The sequence below is a fragment of the Orbicella faveolata genome, unplaced genomic scaffold (assembly GCF_042242905.1).
Source record: "Orbicella faveolata isolate gen_17 unplaced genomic scaffold, um_ofav_v1 contig_1, whole genome shotgun sequence".
In the NCBI taxonomy this organism is placed as follows: Eukaryota; Metazoa; Cnidaria; class Anthozoa; order Scleractinia; family Merulinidae; genus Orbicella; species Orbicella faveolata.
The window spans coordinates 24,560,765-24,572,395 of record NW_028301536.1 but is presented as its reverse complement, the minus strand read 5'-3'; the positions used below and the strand labels follow the sequence as shown (position 1 = coordinate 24,572,395).

At 37.7% G+C, this 11,631-nt stretch overlaps 1 protein-coding gene across 1 annotated transcript; it reads right to left on the bottom strand.

The window, feature by feature from the left end:
• Positions 1–1,937: 1,937 nt before the first annotated feature.
• On the bottom strand, positions 1,938–10,285 carry LOC110066443 (ubiquitin-conjugating enzyme E2-17 kDa-like). The gene is made up of 6 exons (XM_089296787.1): positions 10,169–10,285; positions 9,856–9,919; positions 9,632–9,663; positions 9,429–9,506; positions 5,253–5,358; positions 1,938–2,258 (listed from the first exon to the last, which is right to left on the bottom strand). The coding sequence occupies exons 1-6, from the start codon at positions 10,190–10,192 to the stop codon at positions 2,116–2,118; spliced, it is 447 nt and encodes a 148-aa protein (XP_089152913.1). The 5' UTR covers positions 10,193–10,285; the 3' UTR covers positions 1,938–2,115.
• Between the last annotated feature and the right edge of the window lie 1,346 nt (positions 10,286–11,631).

The following is an 11,631-nucleotide window of genomic DNA, read 5'->3' as shown; positions in this document are numbered from 1 at the left end:
CCTGTGTCAAAACGAGTCTTCGTGAGAAAACATTCAATAAATGTTCCACAGGATTGTTCCTTTTCATCATATGTTTTATGCATAAGAAAAGTTTTGCACGGACTCGTTCTGAAACAGAGACAAACGACAGCTCAGAAGTGGCCTATCTTTGCGGCTTGGAAAAATAACTAGGCTTTCCGGCGTAAGACTTCAATCTTTATTGAGTAAAAAAGTTCCACCTGGATGTTTATTTTCATGCAAATCAAACTCATTTTCACACAAAACGTTTTGCACGAGAACTCGTTCTGAAGGAGGGGTAAACGACAGCAAGGAAGTGGCCTATCGTTGCAGTTTGGAAAAATAACTAGATTTCCTTCCCATTTTTTCCAGATTTAATCATTATTTTCCATACTTTATCCAGGCCAGTCCAGAGATCTCTAGCCTTTTCAAGAATTGCAGACTCTTTACGACTTCGTCTTTAAAAAGACGACCGAACGGTCCAAATGGTGTGGTAAGAACTATCCACCGGATAAATGGCTAGCTAGTGGATAGCGTGGTTTGGTTTGTTCACTTAGCCACTGGAAAGGGATTTATCCTGTGGATAGCGTTTACCACCTCTCGAACAACTGGACCAGGTGTCTTTCTATCCTGCCACCTGGCGCCAAAATCTGTTGGCTTCACTGAGAGGGGGGTGCTCGAAAAGGGTTTCAGCTAGAGACTTCATTGCCTTCATATGGTGATCACCACCGTCGCTCATTAAACCGGCCAAGTCATTGATGGACAAAATATGTTCGCTAGAATTCTTTTCACACTAAGAAAACAACTGCACAAGACTAACATACCTGAAGTGAAGGGCAATAATAAGCACTTAATGACTGGCCCCAAGAGAGACAGTGAGTTTTGTTTCCCCGAGACCCTCAACATTGAAAATTGAGGTCTCGGGGAAACAAAACTCACTGCTTCCCGCGGGACCAGTCATTAAGTGTTTTGTTATACCTTCCAACTCAAAAATAGAAAAAAACTGCGAAGAAATCGTTTGCTTGACGCTGGCTGGCTCACAAATTTGCCGCGGTTTCAAGGAGCATGACCTGATCAAGTGCGAGTCGAAAGTTCAAGATGTTGTTTCCCTCGGGAGTTAGTGAGTTTTGTTCGCCCTAGGGAGTTAGTGAGTTTTGACCCACGACACGTGACACGTTCTCCTCCGATAGGACAACATATTTGAGTAGGGAGGTATAAAAATAGAAGGTGTAGAACAACAAAGAAAACCACAAACCAAATGTCAACTGCTAAATTGTCTATTTATTCAAGACCTCTATAGGTGACAAAAACACAATCTAGTGACAAAGTCTACAGTTCTTACTTTACAGTTATAGTTATCTATACAATTATTTATTATTAATAAACGTGTAAAGGGGGAGGAGGGAGTGGGTGGTTTTTAATTAAATCAGTGCTAATCTCCAACTGTACCATTGCTAAAGTTCGGATGGCTGGACTCGGTTAAACTAATTTACAAAACAGTGATAGTAAAATAGTAGATTTTAACTCCTTCTATCAATACCACAAGAAACTGACATTTATTTCTACTTGTAGGTTAACAGAAATGAGCAACCAAGCTATTAAAGAGAGCTGATGGTACCTGTACAGTACATGCATCTCCTACAAATGAAATTCTGGCTCTCAGATAAACTAAGCACAAATGCAAGGCTGTTGTTGGGAAGGATAATTTCTATACTGAAGCTTCGGTTGAAAGTGTTAGCATCATTCAGATATTATTTATGGTCAGTTCATATGTATATATACAACAGTACTTAATTTAAGCAACATTTCCAGTAGCAACAGAAACATATACAAACCTTCAGTACCCTAAATCCGTGTCATATGTAATATTTAAAATCTGAATTTAATACATGTGAGTACCTGGTTCACAGATAATATTTAGATGTTTTCTGTTTCCAACCTTATGTCTAAGCAGCTGAGTGCATCTTATAGCTGATAGCCTTTCTTCAGAGAAGAAAATAACTAGGAAATCATTCAAGCTTAGCAGAGAAAGAGCATTGGAACATAACATTATAAAATGTACATTACAACAAGACTTCTTGCCAGAGACAAAATAATGTTAGAAAGTGCCTTTCAGAGTCAAACTTGGGCATACTTTGTCGTCCATTCCTTTGCCAATTTATTATATTTAGGTTTGTCTGTTTTATAAATCCGTGCTATGTCTGGCACCAAGGGATCATCAGGATTTGGATCACAAAGCAAGGAACATATTGACAAAAGAACTGAAATACAAAATAAAAATCAGCAGTTATCACACGGGAAAGAAAAAAGAATGTACCAGTGATCATTGAAAACTTCTGCAACTGAACTGAACATGCATCCACAGACACCTGCAATAACTGGCCTGATATGCCACTGAAGCATATCAAAAAGGTACATTTAGGTGAATGTACCTAACCACCCACTGACCAAAAATAAAATGGTAACCTCACACATGTGACTCATAAACTTCCTCACAACTTTTCAAATGCAATTCTCCAGTTGGTTCTGGCTTGGAATGCCAAAATGAAACTGTGTGAAAAAATTCCATAACCATACCAAGGAGGATTGCTGGAACACCTTTGGGGGGGGGGGGGGGGGGAGGCAGGTCATGTACACATTCTGGAGAAGTTTAGAAGATAATATTACACTGTCAGTTATCAAACAAATGAACTCCCGCAAGCTGATTGGAAAGTAATAGATTATGTAAGTAGCTATTGGTACAAGTTAAAGTTATGACAGCCTGGGTTTGCTCTTTGGATGTAACAAAATTGTTTCTCTAAAGTTGCTATTTTAGCTCAGTGAAATAGCAAGCCACAGGTATCTTGTGGTTCAAAAAGCATTTTCACGAGGGCCTATTACTGGACGGAAATTTGCACTTCAGAAATGGTCTGCCTTATATTTGTAGTGCTGGAAATAATTTTTCTTCTTTAACAGGACATGTGTCCTTTCCAATCAGACACCTTATCGATTTGATCGAGACAAATCATTCAAAACTGCATTTAAATTTGATTTATTTATCATTTATGATTAACTAGATGACTTTATCTAGTACATGACTGGATCAATTTCTCCTGGTTATCTCCTGGTTATCTGGTTAAATGTTATTCAAGCAAACCTAGTTTTATATAGACTGCAACCAAAGTTGACTTAAGGGTACATACATAAAGTGCTAACGGCATGTCACAAATTATGCACACAATGCATTATAGGGCGAGTTCTGAAATTCTGCATTCTAGGAAGTACAGGAAAGATAAACACCTCTGCTTTATGAGTCACATGTATCTACCAAATATGGCTCAAACTGTCAGAGTCCAGGTTTCAAAATTAAAAGGCATGAGTAAGGCATGAGGGAAGTTTGGTTACGAAGTTTTGGCCTTAAAATTATGGTGTTGTCATGGGCAACTTACCTCGTTTCCATTGGTAACAATATCAACGGCCGTTGGTCGCCTGTCACGTCACCTACAATTTCGCGCGCTTTGCTGCCAATGATGTCAAAGGCTGACAAGTTACCAATGGATACGGAGCCAGTTGCTCGTGACAACAAGATTTTTACATTAAAACTTGGTGACCAAACTTTTGTCTCGCCTTACTCAACTGATAATCGTAGTAATAAGTAATAAGTAGGAATTTTATTCAAAAAAGGACTCAGCGCATAACATCTGTAAACAAAAAAAAAAAGATCTTGCCACAAGGCATAAAAATGGAACATTTCCAAGACTTTGTATAAGTGGTCATAAGTAGCTATAATGTCCGCCCAGACGACGATCGAATAGTATCCCATGATGCAATTTTCTACGTACGTGACGCAACATCGAAGTTATCATGGATTTCAGCGTGAAATAACGTGGTTTTCTCCGCGGTCTATTTCTTATTTTTATTGCAGTAAAAGGTTAGAAAAGTACATTCTTTAAATCTTTGACGCAATTATAATGATTTGTAAGTGTTTAAGAGCGCCGCCTTATTATAGTATTCTTGTCATTGATCGTGTTCTGTGACTATTCGCATCACAAAGTGTTCGTTGACCCGTAACAAGGTCATGAATATTTGCTTTTCTTTGCACAGTATGTTGATGTCTTCGATTTTTGGGCATCACACCACAAAATATAGACATAATAATGATTTTTGGCGAAGAAGTATGGAGAAGTACCCACATTTTTATGACGTTTCAAGCGATCGAAGTGGACTGAAATTTCGTAACATACCAGTGCAATTACCAGTGTTGCGTGTGTGAATGTCTGCTTCAAGTCTCAGTTCGTTTGGTCCTTTATTCCTGAGCTTGGTCATCTTTTAGAGTCAAAATGATTATTTTTGAAGGTGTTTTGGTTACTATTCTTTCCGAAACTGCAAAATGCTCAGCAGTGATAACTAGCCTTCATAACGGAGTGTTTAACTTCGTAAATTTCAATAGTTCAATGGAGCCGTAATCAAGAGATGTCATGCAGCAAACGTCACAACACGGAACAAGCCTGCTAAGAAGTGGACAAGAAACGTCAAAAGAAAAATCAGAAAACCCCTGAACTTCCCTTCGGAGAATGTACCTGCTGTAACTTACTCTTATCAGCACAGGGCTTGTTACCCCAGCGAATAATTCACCCATAGGCGAATTCACAACAACCACAGGAACGAGAGCTCTTGTTCGTTCGTCGATGCTTTCCACATAGCTTATATGTATTTCTCGACAGACAAACGAAACACAAGTAAAACCCTTCACTGTAATGGCAAAATTCTCCTTTGAAATGCATTGAATATAAACTAACTAGGTACTCTTAAAAGCAGAAGCCATGGAATCCAGACAAGTGTGAAAGCACACCATGGCTTCATCCAGAGAGCGTGGAATGAATGATGACGTCACGTACGCAGTGATAATATAAGCCTAAACCAGATGTATCATGGGATACTATTCGATCGTCATCTGATGTCCGCCATTAGGATCCGTACATTACAAGAGACACAATCAATAGGCATACATGACACACTCATTGCTCAAGGGTTTGCAATGCATTATAGTGGAAGTTTATGGATGTGAGAGAATCCTTTACAGCAAAGCAAAAGGATGGATTGACTTTTTTTCTTATTTTGAATGTTTTAGAAGCAAAGATCTTTCAACATGATTTTCTGGAAGGACATAATGTCTGAGAAATTAACCGTTATTGATCATCAACACAGAGAAATTTAGTCATCATTATGGCGACTATTTAAACCAGAGTTTTTGGTCCCACCCAAAATGTTCTTACCTTTTGAAATTGTAAGTGCTGGACTCCATTGTGATCGAAGAATATCAAGACAAATACTGCCATTACTGTTTATGTTAGGGTGATAAATTTTTGTAGTAAATGAAACCTGAAACAAGAAAACAATCAACAATCAACCTGTAGATGGTATCCACATAGAATAGTTCATGGAATGTGCATAAACTGACAAAACATGTACATTTACATGAGTAACTAAGAAGAAATGATTGATCCTCACAATTATATAATACAACTTACGTCTTAACAAGTTGTGAAATTAAAGCCTGGAAAAAATTCAGGCTTGAGTGGGATGCAGCTGCATAAGTTGTGTATACAACTGATGATCAATCATATCATCATATCTTTTTCTGCAGTCCACACATACAATCTTTAACACATATTCAAGAATATGTAAACTAAGTTAATAATAGATTATTGTCATTGCCACATAACAAGGATGAACCAGATTAATTCTGACCCATGTAGCCATTTCTTTCGTCTGTTCCATGAAGATTTAATGTGCTCTTCGTGTCTCTATCAAAGTACTTTTCTTATGATTATGATGCAGCCACATACTTATATAAGCCAAGTTACAATAATAATTACCCAGACACTCAGTAACTGTGGTAAACATAAAAGGAAATACCTTGAATAAAATCGAGAGATTCAATTATTCATGTTCATGAGGAATATAGGGTAATTTGTTACTACACTTGTAACCAAACAGAAGTCTGAGTGAAATGTTGCACATTGTGAAAGTGACCATGGGTGTTAAATTTAAGAGACTGCTTCAAGTTTTCTAAACACTTCTAAGCATTATGACTGAGTTTAGCATGGTTTTCCAACATTGTCATGCCCATTCCTTTTACTCAAGGCAAACCTCTAATCAAGAATTAAAGAACATTTTCCTAATTAATGATGAGTTATGGAAACATGAGTGGAATTTTCGTCGATCGAACAATAATGGTAATACTAAGAGTACTAAGAATACATGTGCCATAGGCCAACACACAAAGTAAAGGTTTCCCTTTGCCATTTATTTAATTAATGTCAATTCCCTTTGCCTGGATTTTGACACAAGCAATCTTACAGGAACCTTACAGGGTGTTTGATAAATGTGAGATGAAACAGACTTCAGAAAAGATCAACCTACAGAGGAGCTCACTCACAATCATGCCAATTTATATTCTGACACCAACATAATGGACAAGATTTTCTAAAAGGGTTTTAAAAGCCATTTCTACTTGGGAGTTGGTCCATCTGCACCTGTTAATCTTTTAAATAATTCTGCACCTGGAGTTCAGGGGAAAGTTGTTGCTGTTGCTGTCATTTTTTTTTTCTGAGGGCATAGTGTAAAAATCAGATTAATTCTGAGGAGGGGGGGGGGGGTATCATATCAGCTCTTCTTTGTCCCAGAGGTTTACTTACTTTATCAACAGGGGGTGTGGATATAAATTTTCAAAAATGGAATGGCTCTTATTTATGTGGAATATTATTTGGAGAACATCAAAAAAACATTTCATCATATCCCCACAATATTGCCCACAAAAAGCCACAAAACTTGATCAAATTGTGATCAAGACCTGAAGGGAAATTACATTGTATCAAAGTTCAGAATATTGATGGCTCAGTCAGTTTTGAAGGGGTTTAGGCTTGGTGACTTCTTTACAAAAAGCATCAAGATGGAGTCAGAATTTCACCAGAACCACAGATTTGCACTTCCAGAAAGGGTGACTTTGTAAAAAAAAAATCCCTGGTTTTGCTTTCTACAAAACGTTATAACTTTTAAAGCTCAAAGTCACATTATTTTTATAGACATGTGGCAACCAATTGAGCAATACGACAAATTGATATTAAAGATCCAGACGTTTCAGATGAACGATTTTTTTATTGTTTTAAAAAGATCAAGATATGAAGCCTAAAGGACTGATTGAAACGGTTCCTTCACTTTTTGACGAAAGATCGAACTGTAAACTGTTAGTAACATAGGCACGCAAGGCGTGCAAGAGTTATTTTTTTGTGAACTATAAGTCTCGGAGATAGGAGCATTCATGGAACTGTTTACAGTAATGATTTGGTTGATTTGACAAGTCTTTTTGGTTGCGATGTACAGCAAGAAAGAAACTGGGAGTTTATGATGTACATACGATGTTACATCGGTAATGGTAAGATAACTAAATAGTAAGCCCTAAAATGTTTGACTGAACAAACTACAGTAATCTGACACGTCTCCAGATTAATGTAGACACCATCTTATTTTCTAACAGGCAATTTTATTCGTTCTTTGATACAACCCACACCGTGATTGGTCTGACACGCGCACATGCATAACTCCCTCACTCACCGATCACGTAGCCCTTCCCCCCGGGGGGGGGGGGACTTCCTTATATGGGCTATATAGGTCTGTGCGGCCCCGAAGGGTATGGTTTTTCAGCCGTTTTGGTCATAAATAGGGTATCGATTTTAGCTCATTTTGGTCATTTTGGTCATAAATAGGGTACGGTTTTTGCACTCTAGCCTTGATATGGGTATGCTTTAAGAAGAAGCCACTTTTTCATCATTATCGAAAAGAAAATCAACAAAAGCCCTTCACAGATTTATATGTTTACGGTAATTTAACATTGGTTTGAACCAGGGAGCTAATTATAACGCAGGTCTGAAACAGGGTTTTGATTTGAGGGTCAGGTCGTAAATAGGGTTTCGAATTTTTGGTCAGGTCATAAATAGGGTAAGGAATATCGCAGATTTTGGTCATAAATAGGGTAAGGGTTTTGGGAAGCGGGCCGCACACCCCCAACCAATTTTTCTGGGAGTACCCCCTCGGGAGCCCTTCCAGCCCCCAAGAGGAATTTTTGCTCAAAAATACTCAACTTAAGAGAACTTTTCGCATTTTATACGAGTCGTAAGTTTACCCTTTTTACACAACACAACGTAACAACACTACTTCACCGAAAATTGAAAGAGAGAAAAAACGTCTCTGATTTAATTAAATTGCACTTTAACTTGGTGCCACACAGTCTTCAAAGAACATTTGAACGGTTTTCATACTTTTCACCTTTAAAAATATCGGACTGAAAAGAATGTCATAAAATGGCCATCAAATAAAAATATTAAACTGCTATTGCAGAGACGTAAAAACACCCTAGAAATGAAAGCTTCTTTTTTGTTTAATATCCTGGGAACAATAGCCGATAACTTGTAAGCTCTAATTGAATTTACTCCCACATGAAAAACAAAAGTGTCGAGTTACCATTTGTAACTAAAAATAGCAAACATCTCGTGGGAACAAATGGTGACGATTCGTCAGCTCTAATTGAATTTACTACCTTGTGAAAAACAAGAGTGTCAAATTACCCATTGTAACTAAAAAATTAAACTATCTCGTTATATTTGCATGCAATAAGAACAAAACAATCGTTACCTGCACTTACTATCGTAAACGTTAGAACTGCTTCAAACCTAAATAGTCTCGTCTCCTCTAAAACATGTCTTAAGAACTAGAACCGACGATTCGTGACCTCTAATTGAATTAACTCCTTGTGAAAAACAAAAGTATCAAGTTACCCTTTGTAATTAAAAATAAAAATATCTCGTGCCATTTGCCTACTACCCATGAACTGCTTCAAGACTCAAGACTCATCTCTTTCATAACTAGCCACCATTGCACTGAAAATTATGCACTCTAAAACAACCCAATATACGTATGTAACTGTCACACTCCCCTCCAAACCGGACTAAAAATCACAAACCGGCAACATACACGTCACTCTTTATTTTTCAATTACCAAAGTCCATGTGTTTATACAGACCTTGTGTTTCTCACGTACCATTTACCTTTACAACAAGAAATTTGATTGGCTGTTCATAGTAGATCCAATCTGATTGGTGTGACATACATACATCTCTCACTCACTCACTCACTCACTCACTCACTCACTTACTCACTCACCCATTGACCCGTCCATAACATACCCGACGCGCCGACTAAGAGGTATTTTTTTTACAAAAAAATAACTCAATAAGAAATGAAGTATTCCCCAAGGCTTCGGCAGTTCCACAGTAACCATATAGATTCAATATGTACAGTACAATAAAGCATGTGTGCACTTACTAGAAAAGAAACGCGGTACTGTAAACTTGTAAACTGTGAGGTTTCAATAAAATTCTTTATTTTCTTACCTTTGGTGGTTTAAATGGATAATCTGTTGGAAAATGTATCGTAAGGAAAAATACTCCACCTTGGTATGGGCTGTCAGGCTGTTGGCGAAGAAACGAGAATCGAGAAAAATTAACACCGCATCAAAGCATGAGAAAGAAAAATAGTTATCAACATGTTTAAATGACAGTTAAGCTTATATTTCAACGAAATGAGAATTCCTTACCGGGCCCATGATACTTGCTTGCCAGTGAAATACTTCATTGATCACGCGACGTCACAAGATTAATCAAAAAGAAACGAGACTATTAGCACATTTACTACAGAGATTCTGCTAAACCAACGCAAAATTCAGTAACAAAAATTATCAGCTACGTCGGTGTTTAAAGTGACAATGGACTGTAGGCAAAAGGATTTTTTTTTGAAAATAATAAAATTCAACAAACTTACAATCTTCTCCGACCGGTCCTGCTGAACATTGTGATGGCGGATCACGTTTAAGATCTTGCAATTCCTGAAACATCGAAAGGAAAAAAAAAAAAATCAAAAACCAGTTTAGAACCTCTGAGTTGTATTAACTATGTGTGGTTTCAATCTCAACTACAGCACACCTGACGACCACTATGCTTCGGAAAACACAGTTTACCATAGACCATCGGCCATCCAGTTAGCACTTATAATTTACATGCACCTATCAAACCTGAGCTGTTTTTACTAGTTATCGCTTAATATAACTGCCGATGAAAACAAAATCAGTTCTTACTTTATTGATCCGTCTTAACGCCATCCCCTTCAGAATATATTATACGATGCGAGAAACTCTTAGAACAGGCAATTTTTCTGTGCCCGTGTACGAAGAATTGGCACACTTCCTGTTAATGGCGACTAAGGAAAACCATCAATTTCATTGGCTAGAACGTGGTCACATGATCAAATTTGCAGCCGCGCGGCCAGCCGCGCTGAGTTAACCGCGCTAGTTCCAGGATCAGGAAACAAGAGAAATATTGGTACCACCGGTGAAGTGAAGGATATGCGCGCTCTTCTTGTCTGTTTATGCAGTTCTGAGGTCCTGTTCCAAGAAGTGACGCGGTGTTACAGATGAAGTGAAATACTAAATTTAACAAGAACTAGACTGGTACAAAAATTGCAGCAGCGAAGGAAAGAAATATGATTGCCACGCCTTTCTCTAGGTTTCTGAGGTTAGGCTTTTGTACATTATACTAGCATTTTTTTCGAGCATTATAGTGAGGCAAACGCATTAAGCATTATTCAAGCATTTTAGAGGCATTTTCTTAGAAAATTCACTTTTTTTCCACAGAAAATAGAAATAATTTTTTTTTTTTACGAGAAAATGAAGATTAAGTATCACTGAAAGGGGACAAAGGATTAACAGAACAACAGATCATTTAGATAATTATCTTTTGGTGTATTAAAACTATTACATACATTGTTGCTAACTTGTTATACTAAGTACACGTTTTTGTTAAGCACTCTGACCTGTTAATTGTGTTGAAACAGTTAAAATTATTACAATTTAAAAAAGCATTTTAGCGACTTTTGGGGGGGAAACCGAGCATTTTAGTGGAAAAATAGAGCATTAAGGTAGAGCATATTAGTGGGGAAATAATAGCATAACGCACAAAAGCCTATCTGAGGTACCGATATTTCAAGAGAAAATGAGGGTATTTATTTATCTCTTGGGTATTTAAAATCCACAGCGTCATGTAGAAGTGCAGTGCAGTACTGAATTTGGTTAATTATAAGTGTTTTGCTGTTGTTGCTGTTTGTTTACAATCGATGAATAATGATAATTGAACTGAGCCGGAAGCGCAATTTGGTCTGAAATCATATGCATGAATTCAAAATCGAACAAGCGCGCAGCGCGAGTTCGATTCGATTTTGGAATCACAATTATGATTTCAGACCAAAATTGCACGACACAAAGATCAATTATCACTTTATTAAATCCACTTTGAAATCGCACAGTTTAACTGCCCACATGCAGGATTTTAGTGAGTACCGTAAATCCTCGAATTAGCGCCTCCCCTCGAATAAACGCCCCCTTCGAATAAGCGCCAATCGAATAAGCGCTCCTCCAGTCGGCCAAAAATTAAAATAAGCGCCCCTCCTCGAATAAGCGCCTCCCCTCCCCTCCCCCCATTTTGTGAACGAGTAATGAGACAACAAAGGATGTATAGTTTTCGCCGTGTAGTTTTAGATTAGTAC

What these genes read in the sequence shown, in the direction of transcription:
- LOC110066443 (XM_089296787.1), bottom strand. Translation starts at nt 10,192, where the DNA reads ATGGCGTTAAGACGGATCAATAAA. An exon ending in CGTTAAGACGGATCAATAAA is followed by an intron (nt 9,920 to 10,168) that starts GTAAGAACTGAT and finishes TCGATGTTTCAG; the next exon opens with GAATTGCAAGATCTTAAACG. An exon ending in AGCACTTACAATTTCAAAAG is followed by an intron (nt 2,259 to 5,252) that starts GTAAGAACATTT and finishes TTTGTATTTCAG; the next exon opens with TTCTTTTGTCAATATGTTCC.